The 17,169-nt window shown below is 39.6% G+C and overlaps 1 protein-coding gene across 1 annotated transcript in view; it reads right to left on the bottom strand.

Moving 5' to 3' along the window:
* Window positions 1-325: 325 nt before the first annotated feature.
* The window catches only part of g6fl (g6f-like), a 37,216-nt gene continuing 20,372 nt past the window's right edge, over window positions 326-17,169 (bottom strand). The window contains exons 7-12 of the mRNA XM_062991615.1: window positions 5,605-5,670; window positions 3,831-3,959; window positions 3,607-3,680; window positions 3,486-3,509; window positions 598-644; window positions 326-453 (exon numbers count right to left, since the gene is read on the bottom strand). Coding sequence (XP_062847685.1) covers window positions 432-453; window positions 598-644; window positions 3,486-3,509; window positions 3,607-3,680; window positions 3,831-3,959; window positions 5,605-5,670 — 362 coding nt within the window. The 3' untranslated portion in view covers window positions 326-431. The remainder of the gene's footprint in view (window positions 454-597; window positions 645-3,485; window positions 3,510-3,606; window positions 3,681-3,830; window positions 3,960-5,604; window positions 5,671-17,169) is intronic.

Here is a 17,169-nt window from a genome sequence, read left to right as displayed (position 1 = left end):
ACGGATTTAATACGCGATCGGGAAAAAAGTCAGTGTCGCCTGCGTGCGCGTTTGTGTCGCTCTTGGCCGCTCGTTCTAGATTCCGGTTGATTTTATCTGACTTGCGGGTATCAGGGAGCCGCTATGTATATGCGGGAGACTCCCGGAACTTCCGGGATGTCTGCTACATAATACTGATTTGTTTGTTGTAAACATGTAGAGAATGTATTTATTGGTTGTGTCAGACAGCCTAGCTTTTAATCATAAACAGGGTCATAAAGCAGGTCATGATACCACTGCATAGCAACATGAAATCATATTTTATTAGGACTGAATCTGTGTTTATTGCTTACAATACCAAGCTAATGTGCAGTAATGATCAATAACCATAAAATACTGATTAATTACATAGATATGTGGCCTTTGCCACCCTGTATCCATCCTGCTGTGGTTTAACCGCAACACTGGTCATATCTGCAATGAAAACACACACACATTGATCGAGGAGTGATATTGGTGCTGATCTGTAATGATAAATGAACTGAAGGGGGTAGTTATAGGGACAGTGACATCACTAGGTCACGCTCTTCATGGCACTTGGCATCAATCTTTTCTCACCTGTCTAATTCCCTATAAACATCTGTCTCTCCAGTGAGCTTCAAATCCTGCAGGGGTGGAGGGGAGGGGATCAGAGGGGAGGGAAACAGAGGGGAGGGGATGGTTATAAACAGTGCGAGAGATAGATGAGCGTTTTAGATTTATGGATTGACACTGGCTTGACCAAATTCATCTGGTAATATTGCTAATGTAGGTTTGACAATGCTAACAGAATGGGTTCAAAAGTATGTGGACACCCAGACATTAAATTAATCACAGAACATTTATTAATTCATTTACTGTCTATCAATGTTTGTCATTGTTTCATCCTGGTCAGGATTGTGGTGGGTCTGATTCATTGGGAAAAAGGTCAGAAACAGTCAGTCAGGGCAGGCACACACCAACACCCATACCCAGTTACACACTCACACTCATACATAGGGCAATTTCCAGTAGCTTCAGTTGGCCTGACTTCATGTCTTTAGACTGTGGGTGGAAACTGGTGCACCTAGACTCACACGGACTCAGGGAGAACATGCAAACTCCAAAAGTATGTGGACCCAAACGTTTAATTGCTTAAACGTCTGCTTGTTAACAGTCTCAACATTTATTAATTCATGTATTGTCTGTTTTACCATTGGTTTATCCTGGTCAGGGTTGTGGTGGGTCTGATTCATTGGGAAAAAGGTCAGAACCAGCCAGTCAGACCAGGCACACACCAACACCCATACCCAGTTACACACTCACACTCGTACTTAGGGCAGTTTTTAGTAGCTCCAGTTGACCTGACTGCATGTCTTTTGATTGTGGGTGGAAACTGGAGCACCTAGACCCACACGGACTCAGGGAGAACATACAAACTTCACACAGGCAGGAAAATCGAACCCAGATCTTTCTTGCTATGAGGCGACAGTGCTACCCACTTCTCTATCTATGTTTTAGCTTTATGGATTGACACTGGCTTGACCAAATTCATCTGGTAATATTGCTAATGCAGGTTTGACAATGTTAACAGAACGGTCCCCAAACGGACACCCAAACGTTTAATTGCTTAAACCTCTGCTTGTTAACCGTTTCAACATTTATTAATTCATTTATTGTTTGTTTTACCATTGGTTTATCCTGGTCAGGGTTGTGGTGGGTCTGATTCATTGGGAAAAAGGTAAGAACCAGCCAGTCAGGGCAGGCACACACCAACACCCATACCCAATTACACACACGCGCATGCTTACAGCAGTTTCTAGTAGCTCCAGTTGGCCTGACTGCCTGACTCTATGTCCTAGAGGAAACCCACACAGTCTCAAGGAGAACATGCAAACTTCACACAGGCTGACCCTAGATGCCTGGCTGGGCAATCAAACCCAGATCCTCCTTTCGATGGGGTGACAGTGCTCCCCACTGCTCTATCATACCGCCTTCATCAAAAAAACATCGATATTAATTAATAAAGTGTCTACTCCTATGGGAAGGCTTTTCATTAAATCTTGGAGCTTGACTGCAGGGATTCTGTTCGAGCACTGATGCATGTCAGTTGAATGTCAATTATGACATGTCACTGTTATAATTAATCCCAAAGCTGTTGGATGGGGCAAGTGTCAGAGCTTTTTGTATGCCAGTCAAGTTCTTTCACAGCACAAAACATTTATTTATTGACCCTGCTTTGAAACAGGAAAGGGCCTTCCCCAAACGTTGCCACTGTAACTCCAATTTATTACAATGTTATTAAATGTTTTAGCATTAAGATCATCTTACAGTAGAGCTCGTCATCACAAATAGCCTCTGTTTATTATTTATTCTCTACCACATATTAAAGACAGCACTATGGATTTAAAATAAATCAAAACAGGAATTGTTGGACAAGCTGCTAGATTGTGAAATGTAATCCATCACCCCAGAGACCAATATTTTTGTGCTTTACTCCTGGAATTGTGCATGATCTGCCATGACATTAAAACCACCTCCTTGTTTTTACACTCACTGTCCATTTTATCGGCTTAACTTACCATATAGAAGCACTTTGTTGTTCTACAATTACTGACTGTAGTCCATCTATTTCTCTGCATGCTTTGAAAGCCTGCTTTCACCCTGTTCTTTAATGGTCAGGACTCTCCCAGGACCACCACAGAGCAGGTATTATTTGGGTGGTGGATCATTCTCAGCACTGCAGTGACACTGACATGGTGGTGGTGTGTTAGTGTGTGTTGTGCTGGTATGAGTGGATAAGACACAGCAGCGCTGATGGAGTTTTTAAACACATCACTGTCACTGCTGGACTGACAATAGTCCACCAACCAAATATATCCATTAAACAGTGCCCCATGGGCAGCGTCCTGTGACCACTGATGAAGGTCTAAAAGATGACCAACTCAAACAGCAGCAATAGATGAGCGATTGTCTCTGACTTTACATCTACAAGGTGGACCAACTAGGTAGGAGTGTCTAATAGAGTGGACACGGTATTTAAAAACTCCATCAGCGCTGCTGTGTCTTATCCACTCATACCAGCACAACACACACTAACACACCACCACCATGTCAGTGTCACTGCAGTGCTGAGAATGATCCACCACCCAAATAATACCTGCTCTGTGGTGGTCCTGTGGGGGTCCTGACCATTAAAGAACAGGGTGAAAGCAGGTAAAAAAGTATGCAGAGAAACAGATGGACTACAGTCAGTAATTGTAGAATTACAAAGTGCTTCTATATGGTAAGTGAAACTGATAAAATGGACAGTGAGTGTAGAAACAAGGAGGTGGTTTTAATGTTATGGCTGATCTGTGTATGTAACTGCTTTGCCAAGAAATCCCAAATCCCCAGAGATAGTTTCAAACCTGGTTTTAAAGTGGTGTCCACATACTTTTGAAAATGTAGTCTATCTGCTGTATTTTTGACAGGCATTTATAACTCACCATATACACTGCACTTGGAGGAGACTGAGGAAATGCAAAAGAATAAAAAGAAAACAGTTAACAAAAGTGACAGTTTGGAGGTGTGTTTGCACCAAAACATGAGATGGACAAGATGAATCACCTGTCGCAGGTCCTCAGGATTTTCATAAATGTTCTCCACCTCTCCAGAATAGTGAGACAGTGTCCGCTCCACATCTACACAACGCAACACACACACAAAATATCAAATTAATTTAGTTCCCTTCTCAGTCTCCTCCCATCGTGATCCATCATGATGAGATGCCAGAATTCAGATCAATACAAGAAACACTGGAGCGAGACTCAAAGACAAATCACAGGACTCACTCCGAGAAGAGGTGCAAGGTCCCCGTCTCCATAGCAACACCCCAACCACTGCACCAGCCACGGGTACCAAAAAGAGAAGAAGAATCAGAGAGGAGAGAAGAACCGATGCCTCAGATGTACTAGTACCTTCTGAAAAAAGACAGACAAGAGGTAACTGTATGTAGTCCCAGTATAGTGCCATGATAAAGCATTCACCCCAAGCTCTCAGATTTTACATTTGAAATATTACAAAATATTATGAAAGTCTTTTTTCTTTTGCTTGTTTTTTTTGCATTATTTGGCAACTTTTTTAAGTACAGTAGTACCTTGTAACTCAACGTCCCCTAAACTCAAAATCTTTGAAACTGAACACCCTTCATCAAGAAATTTGTACCCTTAAACTCAACATTTTCCTTAAACTCAACGTGTGTGTGACTGATGCTCTGTTCAGCGCTCGGCTTGAGCTGTGTGGTAAAACGTCATCAAAGTGTGAATGTGAGACGAGTCTGCATTTGTGTGGAATAACCATCAAATCCAGCCTGAAAGCGTCCACATGTACCTGTGTTTGCTGGATTTTCCTTACTGTTTCACTTTTAAACTTGTGTTATAGCACAAGGTTTTGAGAAATTGTGAGAATTAGCTTTTCTGAGGGAGTCTAAAACACTTATTGTTAAAAAAAGCTTAATGTGAATTAATGTATTAAAAGAACGAGATTAAAACACTAAACCTCTCTTAATTATTACTGCTGATAAGGTATTTTCACTAATTAAGAAGCATAAGGAAACAATAAAGAAGTAAAGGTAACGTGCAGGTTTTATTATATTTTTTTATTGATTTTTAACTGTTTTAATTGTATTTCAGTGTTTTTTTTATATTATACTTGTGTTAGTTTCAGTGTATAAGTGTCAAAGATAACCCATTATTTTACATTAGCCTTAAATATATGCAGCTCCACAAGACCATGGAACACATTAACAGGTTTTCCATACATCCTTATGGGAAAAAATACCTTAAAACTCAACGCCTTTTAAACTCAACGCCTTTTAAACTCAACGCCACTCCCAGAACCAACTGACGTGAGTTTCAAGGTACCACTGTAACTTGAGTTTCAGCAAGTCAGGCATCTATCGTTGAAAAACACAAATCTAGAGAAGCACAACTTAAAGGCATTAAATATAACCTAAGGGCTCAGTTTAGTCCATCATACAGAAATGTAGAAGAAATATAAAACTACATTCACACTGTCTAGGTCAGGCAGTCTTTCTAAACCTAGTCTCCCAACTAGAATGGCATACGTCAGAATGGTGACAGCACATGCCACTCTTTATTGGGTCCACAAGACTCCAACAAAAAGACCTTTAACTGAAAGAAGCTAATACAAAGAATATGCAAAACATTCCTTGAAAGGCTTCTTGGAAGAGAACTTACTGTAAAATATGGTGGTGGTAGCATCATGTTTATCGGAATGCTGTTTAGCAGCAGGGACTAACAGGGTCAATTGGAAAATGAACAGACGACACGGTGGACAGATTTTCAATACTGGGAATCTGGGCCAATTTGCTTTCTATTAACAATGTAAAGCAACCATGACAAAACAATAATAGAATAGCTTCATTAAGTAAACTGATCTCCTTGAGCTTTGCAACCCAGTCAGAGTCCTGATCTTAACCCCTCTTTGTACACTAGTGGCGAGACTTTGAAATTTCTGTAAACCACAGCTTCACAACAAACCTTGCAGAGCCAAAATTGCTCCATGATGAGCACTGTGTGAAGGTATGTAGTTTGTGGTACTTACCAATGGCTGGAAACAGAGATATGGGAGTGTCTGTGGTTGATTTATCAGCCTCACAGCAAGGTCGCTCTACAAGCGAGACAGAAAACAGACACTTAGCTTGACTTAATTTATTTCTAATAAAAAACAGACTGTGGCAGCTGCAGCAACTGTGTAGTGCAGCTTTACACCTGAAGACCTCTTTGACATTTCAAAGACCTCCTAAAGAAGCTTCAAGGGGCAATAAAGAGGCACGGTAAGAGAAAGAACCCTGGAGTTGCCTGGAGCAGGGAGGGATGGCGAGAACGGGGAGGATGGATGGCGTGACGTAATGCCGCTTTGCTCTGTGTATTTAAATTTCTCACACAGCCCAGGGTTAGGAAATAAGGGCTGAGCTGGATTTGCATCCAGTGAGCTGGCATCATCCATGCAAACAGAGCGGCAATGTTTTGTCCATTTTTTTTGTGATAACTAAGCACACTCCTGCCAGCTTGTGAAATCAGCATGGGAAGGGGTTTGGCTGTTCTGGTCTGGTGTACCCAGCTAGCCAGAAACACTAACATTCAAAACTACAACACATTTAAAATTTGTAGCACTTTATGCTGAGAGATTTTCTAAGCGACATTCGGGCTCAAGTGTTTGCTTTATTATGTGAACATTTGTTTTAGGATAGCACATTCATCATTAAAACATTAAAACATCGTTTCTTCTCTTACTTAAGAAGCCCCTAGCTAATTAGCATTTCTAGCATTCTGCCTGTGGCTCAGGTCACTGGGTTAAATTATGTTGCCAGGAAATTAAACCCCCTTTAATCTAAGATGGTAGCTCACAGGGCTCACATTAATGTTATGATTTTAGCAAGATTCAATCAATCAATCAATTTCCTCTGCTTCTTCCCGTTAAGGGTCGCCAGCGCATCAAGATCCACATTATTAATCTGGCAGTTTTTATGCCGGATGCCCTTCCTGACACAACCCTCCCTATTTTATCCGGGCTTGGGACCTGCACTACAATGCACTGGTTTGTGCATCTAGCGGCTAGGTATCTATAGGACAATTCAGTGTCTCCAATTAGCCTGGCTGCATGTTTTTGGACTGCCGGAGGAAACCCACTCAGACACAGGGGAGAACATGCAAACTCCGCACAGAAAGGACCCGGACCGCCCCGTCTGGGGATCGAACCCAGAACCTTCTTGCTGTGAGGCAACAGTGCTACCCACTTAGCCACTGTGCCGCCCCGGATTTTAGCAAGATTAGCCAAATGAATTCGGTCCACCTCACATGTGGTTGTATGTATTCTCTGCATAGCACCTAGAAACGAGTAAGTGAGTAAATTAGTGTGTGCAGTTTTGCTTTGGGGCGGCACGTTGGCTCGGTGGGTAGCACTGTCACCTCACAGCAAGAAGGTCCTGGATTAAACCCCTAGGTGGGGCGGTCCAGGTCCTTTCTGTGTGGAGTTTGCATGTTCTCCCTGTGTCTGCGTGGGTTTTCTCCTGGAGCTCCGGTTTCCTCCCACAGTCCAAAAACATGCAGTCAGGTTAACTGGAGACACTGAATTGCACTATAGGTGAATGGGTTTGTGTGTGTGTATGTGTGTCTGCCCTCCGATGGACTGGGTGTGCCTTGCGTCCATTGAAAAGCTGGGATAGGCTCCAGCACCCTGATTGAATAAGCGGTTAAGAAAGTGCGTGAGTGAGTGAGTTATGCTTTGCCTTGTTGCCTTGGTCCACCAAGAGTTTATAGTTCCACTGCAACCCTGACCAGGATGAAGCAGTAAGTGCAAATGAATGAATACGTTTTTCTGTGCTACCCTGGCTGTAGGTAATGGAGGTATGCACTGATAAGACCACTCAGATGGCTTTGGAATTTGACCTTTTTAATGACCCATGAAATTCCTCTGTCTGATATGCTGCAAGAATAATGACGTGAACATTAGACATTAATCACACACACACACACACACACACACACACACACACACACACACACACACACACACACACACACATTTCTCAACCAAAGCCTTTTTTATTTTTCCAAACCAAAAGATGCAGTATTTGAAGGCCCAAAGATCAGAAATGTCACATTATTTACTCATGTAATTGGTGCATTATGATTAAGGTCACATTAGTTTAAGACGTGACCTTTAAACCACTGAGCGCAGCACTGGGACTACAACCTAGACAGTATATTAATGGCAATTACACTGATCAGCCATAACATTAAAACCACCTCCTTGTTTCTACACTCACTGTCCATTTTATCAGCTCCATCTACCATATAGAAGCACTTTGTAGTTCTACAATTACTGACTGCAGTCCATCTATTTGTCTACATACTTTTTTAACCTGCTTTCACCCTGTTTTTCAATAGTCAGGACCACCACAGAGCAGTTATTATTTGGGTGGTGGATGATTCTCAGCACTGCAGTGACACTGACATGGTGGTGGTGTGTTAGTGTGTGTTGTGCTGGTATGAGTGGATCAGACACAGCAGCGCTGCTGGAGTTTTTAAATACCGTGTCCACTCACTGTCCACTCTATTAGTCACTCCTACCTAGTTGGTCCACCTTGTAGATGTAAAGTCAGAGACGATCGCTCGTCTATTGCTGCTGTTTGAGTTGGTCATCTTCTAGACCTTCATCAGTGGTCACAGGACGCTGCCCACGGGGTGCTGTTGGCTGGATATTTTTGGTTGGTGGACTATGCTCAGTCCAGCAGTGACAGTGAGGTGTTTAAAAACTACATCAGCATTGCTGTGTTTTATCCACTCATACCAGCACAACACACACTAACACACCACCATCATGTCAGTGTCACTGCAGTGCTGAGAATGATCCACCACCCAAATAATACCTGCTCTGTGGGGGTCCTGGGAGAGTCCTGGCCATTGAAGAACAGCATGAAAAGGGGCTAACAAAGCATGCAGAGAAACAGATGGACTACAGTCAGTAATTGTAGAACTACAAAGTGCTTCTATATGGTAAGTGGAGCTGATAAAATGGACAGTGAGTGTAGAAACAAGGAGGTGGTTTTAATGTTATGGCTGATCGGTGTAGAGTAAAACTGTCAAATAGGGTGAGGAAAAACAAGTAATAAACCGCTTTTGTTTACTTTATTTAATGCATAAACAAAGATAGGTTTAAAAGTCATAATTGATAAGCAATACAGTAGCCCAGATCTGAGACTGAGGTTCAGGTCCTGGCAGTGCCACCAGCCTGGTCTGGTACTCTACAGACTTAATTAGCTGTGTCTACCACTTGGGGAATCACATTCTTGCTGGTTCAGCAGTAACTCTATTCTGTCTGATCAAGGCACCCGAATGTTCTGCTGCTGGCCGGTATTGAGATGCAGCCAGTGGTTTCACACATCAGTAACAGCCTGGATTGGCCAGAAATCCATCTTGGCATGGGTTTGGTACAGCTGGAAGAGGTTGACAGAGTCAGAGAAAGATGGAGCCATCTCAAAATGGATAAGGGAAAGAATAATTATTAAGGTGATGTACCAGGGTACGTTTAAATAAAACTTCGTATTATTTGGGCATTTCAGCAAGATGACAACTCAACAACAAAACTAAACTCACATACTTAGGACTCATTTAAAAAAAGAAGGTGAAGGAGTTGATCAAATGGATGTAAGATGGTTTGCCAAGAGTGCTGTGTCAAAAATGAACCACAATGCTGCAAAAAGTAAATTCTTTTTATTATAGTCATCTTGAATCTGTATTGACTTGATGTCATTAATTAGTTCTATACCATTTATGAGGGTATCTTTGGGGTTATATACCATTTATGAGTGTATCTTTGGTGTTATATACCATTTATGAGTGTATCTTTGGGGTTATATACCATTTATGAGTGTATCTTTGGTGTTATATGTTATTTATGAGTGTATCTTTGGGGTTATATACCATTTATGAGTGTATCTTTGGTGTTATATACAATTTATGAGTGTATCTTTGGTGTTATATACCATTTATGAGTGTATCTTTGGGGTTATATGCCATTTATGAGTGTATCTTTGGGGTTATATGCCATTTATGAGTGTATCTGTAGGGTTATATACCATTTATAAGTGTATCTTTGGGGTTATATTTTATTTATGAGTGTGTCTTTGGGGTTATATACCATTTATGAGTGTATCTTTGGGGTTATATACCATTTATGAGTGTATCTTTGGGGTTTATACCATATATGAGTGTGTCTTTGGGGTTTATACCATTTATGAGTGTATCTTTGGGGTTATATGCTATTTATGAGTCTATCTTAGGGTTATATGTTATTTATGAGTGTATCTTTGGGGTTATACAGTGGAACCTTGACTTACGAGTGACCCAACTTACGAATTTTCTGAGATACGAGCTGTCGCTTGGTCGATTTTTTGCTTTGTGATACGAGCCGAGATCTGAGTTACGAGCTCAGCTGAGTTCAGTTCACCTGGTTATCTTGCCGTACAAGCAAGTGAAAGAGAGGAAAATGTGACGAAAAAGCCAAAAGTCAGTGAAGAATAAGATTAAGTGAAGTAAAAAAGTCGCAATTATGTTTAGCGATAAAGTGTAGCATAGTGTGTAAGTTAAATTTAGCAATATATTGTAGCATTAAGTGTGTAGCGAGTAAGTTAAGTGATGGAGCACGAAATGAAACACTCCCCCAACTTCCTCCGCCAATCTCCACCTCCGCCAGCATCTTCGTCTGATTTTTAAGGTAAATACACTTAATTAAAACAGTTTATTTCTCTACATTCTCTTTTATTATGTATTATTATTTTTGATACATTATTTGTTATTTATAAAATACATTTTTCTTATTTAAAAACACGTAACAAAAAAATCTGTGTGGTTTTTGGGGGGCTGGAACGGATTAATAGCGTTTCAATTCATTTTAATGGGAAAATTTGATTTGATATACGAGCAAATTGAGTTACGAGCTTGGTCACAGAACGAATTAAACTCGTAAGTCAAGGTTCCACTGTATGTCATTTATGAGTGTATCTTTGGGGTTATATACGATTTATGAGTGTATCTTTGGGGTTTAAACCATTTTTGAGTGTATCTTTGGGGTTATATGCCATTTATGAGTGTATCTTTGGGGCTATGTGCCATTTATGAGTGTATCTTTAAGGTTTTATACCATTTATGAGTGTATCTTTGGGGTTATATGCCATTTATGGGTTTATCTTTGGGGTTTTATACCATTTATGAGTGTATCTTTAAGGTTATATGCCATTTATGAGTGTACCTTTGGGGTTATATATCTTTTATGAGTGTATCTTTGGAGTTATATACCATTTATGAGTGTATCTTTGGGGTTTTATACCATTTATGAGTGTATCTTTGGGGTTATTTACCATTTATGAGTGTATCTTTGGGGTTATATATTTACAGTGTATCACAAAAGTGAGTACACCCCTCACATTTCTGCAAATATTTTATTATATCTTTTCATGGGACAACACTATAGAAATAAAACTTGGATATAACTTAGAGTAGTCAGTGTACAACTTGTATAGCAGTGTAGATTTACTGTCTTCTGAAAATAACTCAACACACAGCCATTAATGTCTAAATAGCTGCAACATAAGTGAGTACACCCCACAGTGAACATGTCCAAATTGTGCCCAAAGTGTCAATATTTTGTGTGACCACCATTATTATCCAGCACTGCCTTAACCCTCTTGGGCATGGAATTCACCAGAGCTGCACAGGTTGCTACTGGAATCCTCTTCCACTCCTCCATGATGACATCACGGAGCTGGTGGATGTTAGACACCTTGAACTCCTCCACCTTCCACTTGAGGATGCGCCACAGGTGCTCAATTGGGTTTAGTCCATCACTTTTACCTTCAGCTTCCTCAGCAAGGCAGTTGTCATCTTGGAGGTTGTGTTTGGGGTCGTTATCCTGTTGGAAAACTGCCATGAGGCCCAGTTTTCAAAGGGAGGGGATCATGCTCTGTTTCAGAATGTCACAGTACATGTTGGAATTCATGTTTCCCTCAATGAACTGCAGCTCCCCAGTGCCAGCAACACTCATGCAGCCCAAGACCATGATGCTACCACCACCATGCTTGACTGTAGGCAAGATACAGTTATCTTTGTACTTCTCACCAGGGTGCCGCCACACATGCTGGACACCATCTGAGCCAAACAAGTTCATCTTGGTCTCGTCAGACCACAGGGCATTCCAGTAATCCATGTTCTTGGACTGCTTGTCTTCAGCAAACTGTTTGCTGGCTTTCTTGTGCGTCAACTTCCTTCTGGGATGACGACCATGCAGACCGAGTTGATGCAGTGTGCGGCGTATGGTCTGAGCACTGACAGGCTGACCTCCCACGTCTTCAACCTCTGCAGCAATGCTGGCAGCACTCATGTGTCTATTTTTTAAAGCCAACCTCTGGATATGACGCCGAACACGTGGACTCAACTTCTTTGGTCGACCCTGGCGAAGCCTGTTCCGAGTGGAACCTGTCCTGGAAAACCGCTGTATGACCTTGGCCACCATGCTGTAGCTCAGTTTCAGGGTGTTAGCAATCTTCTTATAGCCAAGGCCATCTTTGTGGTGAGCAACAATTCTATTTCTCACATCCTCAGAGAGTTCTTTGCCATGAGGTGTCATGTTAAATATCCAGTGGCCAGTATGAGAGAATTGTACCCAAAACACCAAATTTAACAGCCCTGCTCCCCATTTACACCTGGGAACTTGACACATGACACCAGGGAGGGACAACGACACATTTGGGCACAATTTGGACATGTTCACTGTGGGGTGTACTCACTTATGTTGCCAGCTATTTAGACATTAATGGCTGTGTGTTGAGTTATTTTCAGAAGACAGTAAATCTACACTGCTATACAAGCTGTACACTGACTACTCTAAGTTATATCCAAGTTTCATGTCTATAGTGTTGTCCCATGAAAAGATATAATGAAATATTTGCAGAAATGTGAGGGGTGTACTCACTTTTGTGATACACTGTATGTGTGTATCTTTGGGGTTGTATAAAATGTATGAGTGTATCTTTGGGGTTATATACCATTTATGAGTGTATCTTTGGGGTTATATACTATTTATGAGTGTATCTTTGGAGTTTTATACCATTTATGAGTGTATCTTTGGGGTTATATACTATTTATGAGTGTATCTTTGGGGTTATATACCATTTATGAGTGTATCTTTGGGGTTATATGTCATTTATGAGTGTATCTTTGGGGTTATATACCATTTATGAGTGTATCTTTGGAGTTTATACCATTTATGATTGTGTCTTCGGGGTTATATGCCATTTATGAGGGTGTCTTTGGGGTTATATACCATTTATGAGTGTATCTTTGGGGTTTATACCATTTATGAGTGTATCTTTGGGGTTATATACCATTTATGAGTGTATATTTGGGGTTATATACCATTTATGAGTGTATCTTTGGGGTTTTATACCATTTATGAGTGTATCTTTGGGGTTATATACCATTTATGAGTGTATCTTTGGGGTTATATGTCATTTATGAGTGTATCTTTGGGGTTATATACCATTTATGAGTGTATCTTTGGAGTTTATACCATTTACGATTGTGTCTTCGGGGTTATTTGCCATTTATGAGGGTGTCTTTGGGGTTATATACCATTTATGAGTGTATCTTTGGGGTTTATACCATTTATGAGTGTATCTTTGGGGTTATATACCATTTATGAGTCTATCTTAGCGTTATATGTTATTTATGAGTGTATCTTTGGGGTTATATGTCATTTATGAGTGTGTCTTTGGGATTATATACGATTTATGAGTGTATCTTTGGGGTTTATACCATTTTTGAGTGTATCTTTGGGGTTATATGCCATTTATGAGTGTATTCTTGGGGTTATACGTCATTTATGAGTTTATCTTTGGGGTTATATACCATTTATGAGTGTGTCTTTGGGGTTCTATACCATTTATGAGTGTATCTTTGTGGTTATATGTCATTTATGAGTGTATCTTTGGGGTTCTATACCATTTATGAGTGTATCTTTGTGGTTATATGTCATTTATTAGTGTATCCTTGGGGTTTTATACCATTTATGAGTGTATCTTTGGGGTTATATACCATTATGAGTGTATCTTTGGGGTTATATACCATTTATGAGGGTATCTTTGGGATTATATGTCATTTATGAGTGTATCTTTGGGGTTATATACCATTCATGTTTGTATCTTTGGAGTTATATACCATTATGAGTGTATCTTTGGGGTTATATACCATTTATGAGTGTATCTTTGGTGTTATATACCATTTATGAGTGTATTCTTTGGGTTATATGTCATTTATGAGTGTTTCTTTGGGATTATATACCATTTATGAGTGTATCTTTGGGCTTATATGTCATTTATGAGTGTATCTTTGAGGTTATATACTATTTATGAGTGTATCTTTGGGGTTATATGTCATTATGCGTGTATCTTTGGGGTTTTATGTTATTTATGAGTGTATCTTTGGGGTTTGTACTATTTATGAGTGTATCTTTGGGGTTATATGTCATTTATGAGTGTATCTTTGGGGTTTATACCATTTATGAGTGTATTTTTGGGGTTATATACCATTTATGAGTGTATTTTTGGGGTTATATGTCATTTATGAGTGTATCTTTGGGGTTATATGCCACTTATGAGTGTATCTTTGGGGTTCATACCATTAATGAGTGTATTTTTGGGGTTATATACCATTTATGAGTGTATCTTTAGGGTTTATACCATTTATGAGTGTATTTTTGGGGTTATATGTCATTTATGAGTGTATCTTTGGGGTTATATTTCATTTATGAGTATATCTTTGGGGTTATATACCATTATGAGTGTATCTTTGGGGTTATATACCATTTATGAGGGTATCTTTGGGATTATATGTCATTTATGAGTGTATCTTTGGGGTTATATACCATTCATGTTTGTATCTTTGGAGTTATATACCATTATGAGTGTATCTTTGGGGTTATATACCATTTATGAGTGTATCTTTGGTGTTATATACCATTTATGAGTGTATTCTTTGGGTTATATGTCATTTATGAGTGTTTCTTTGGGATTATATACCATTTATGAGTGTATCTTTGGGCTTATATGTCATTTATGAGTGTATCTTTGAGGTTATATACTATTTATGAGTGTATCTTTGGGGTTATATGTCATTATGCGTGTATCTTTGGGGTTTTATGTTATTTATGAGTGTATCTTTGGGGTTTGTACTATTTATGAGTGTATCTTTGGGGTTATATGTCATTTATGAGTGTATCTTTGGGGTTTATACCATTTATGAGTGTATTTTTGGGGTTATATACCATTTATGAGTGTATTTTTGGGGTTATATGTCATTTATGAGTGTATCTTTGGGGTTATATGCCACTTATGAGTGTATCTTTGGGGTTCATACCATTAATGAGTGTATTTTTGGGGTTATATACCATTTATGAGTGTATCTTTAGGGTTTATACCATTTATGAGTGTATTTTTGGGGTTATATGTCATTTATGAGTGTATCTTTGGGGTTATATTTCATTTATGAGTATATCTTTGGGGTTCATACCATTTATGAGTGTATTTGTGGGGTTATATACCATTTATGAGTGTATCTTTGGGGTTTATACCATTTATGAGTGTATTTTTGGGGTTATATTCCATTTATGAGTATATCTTTGGGGTTATTTAGCGTTATATACTTTTGACATATATTAGATACATTATCCCTAGGGGATGTGAGTTCAATCCTCAGCCCAGTAAATGTCTATACAGATTTTCTTATGTTACCTTTGGGTACTATGGTTACCTCCCACCTTCCAAAAATCTTTGGAAGGGCAAACCTTTACAGTGGGTTGGTATCTGTAATATATATTTGTGGTTTTAGTTTTAGTTTTCATTTACAATAACAGCCCTGATACACTGTAAACACCCATAATTATACACATGGCTTGTTCAGCCTTTCAGTCAGGGTGGAAAATCGGTTATCAAATTCCATTAGGTCTATTTATAACCTTAATTGTGCCAGTTCCCTTGTTTTGTCTCTGCTTTCAATGTCAGCTTGTATATTTGTGGATATGATAATGGTTATGACTGGAGTGAGTGGATCTGTTTGTGCTTTGGCCTTGGCTGTGTAGTATGAGGAAGATTTATTGCAGCACAAGTAAGAAACGTCTGTATGTCTGTATGTAACACCAGCTGCTTTGCCTTCTTGGAAATAGAGTTTCCCAATCTAGTCATTCTGGTTTTTACAAGAAATGTAAAATTTGATTTGATCTAAAGAATCTAACACTCATTTTATTTACACAGAAAAGAAAGTATAAATCCTAACAGACTGAAATTACTGGCATACAATTTACATACATGTGATTATATGGTTGGGCATCATGAAAATCACTGTTCTTCAATGGTCAGGACCACCACAGGACCACCACAGAGTAGGTATTATTTAGGAGGTGGATGATTCTCAGCACTGCAGTGACACTGACATGGTGGTGTTGTGTTAGTGTGTGTTGTGCTGATATGAGTGGATCAGACACAGCAATGCTGATGGAGTTTTTAAATACCGTGTCCACTCACTGTCCACTCTATTAGACACTCCTACCTAGTTGGTCCACCTTGTAGTTGTAAAGTCAGAGACGATCATTCATCTATTGCTGCTGTTTGAGTTGGTCATCTTCTAGACCTTCATCAGTGGTCTCAGGACGCTGTTGGCTGGATGTTTTTGGTTGGTGGACTATTTTCAGTCCAGCAGTGAAAGTGAGGTGTTTAAAAACTCCAGCAGCACTGCTGTGTCTGATCCATTCATACCTGCACAACACACACTAACACACCACCACCATGTCAGTGTCACTGCAGTGCTGAGAATGATCCACCACCCAAATAATACCTGCTCTGTAGTGGTCCTGGGAGAGTCCTGACCATTGAAGCACAGCATGAAAGGGGGCTAACAAAGCATGCTGAGAAACAGATGGACTACAGTCAGTAATTGTAGAACTACAACGTGCTTCTATATGGTAAGTGGTGCTGATGAAATGGACAGTGTGTGTAGGTTAATGTTATGGCTGATCAGTATAGTATAATACTACTCCAATATGGCACACACTGGTATTCAAAGCCTATAGACTTTATATTGTGTCAGTGGTTTTAAAAGGAGATAAAATCAAACAAATTCAAGTCTCCCTATCGTTTCCTTCAAAGCTATGCCCCCAACATACACTCAGCATCTACTTTATTAGATATTATTATGGTTTCATTTTATAAGCGACAGCTTCTATATAGATGTACTTTGTGAGACTGCAGACCATGTGTTGCTCTGTAGATTTTGTCACAATTCATTAATTGAAAAATACCCCTCGGACCCCCACCGACCAGATAATGTTTGTTTGTTGGACTATTCTCAGCACTGCAATAAGACTAACATGGTAATGACATGGTGGTGTGTGTTCCTCTGCTACAACTGTGTTGTTGAGATTTTTAAATACTGTTTAAACTTACCAGCATTTAATGTCAACTAAATGTTAAATGAATATGTATGAAATAGCAAATTCATCATAGCTCCACCATGCATCAATTCTGCTGTAGTTTATTTTGTTTATGAAGTAGTAGGC

The sequence above is a fragment of the Trichomycterus rosablanca genome, chromosome 3, assembly GCF_030014385.1.
Source record: "Trichomycterus rosablanca isolate fTriRos1 chromosome 3, fTriRos1.hap1, whole genome shotgun sequence".
Taxonomy (NCBI): domain Eukaryota; kingdom Metazoa; phylum Chordata; class Actinopteri; order Siluriformes; family Trichomycteridae; genus Trichomycterus; species Trichomycterus rosablanca.
Note: the sequence above shows the minus strand (reverse complement) of the source record. Positions and strands in the feature narration are given on the sequence as shown.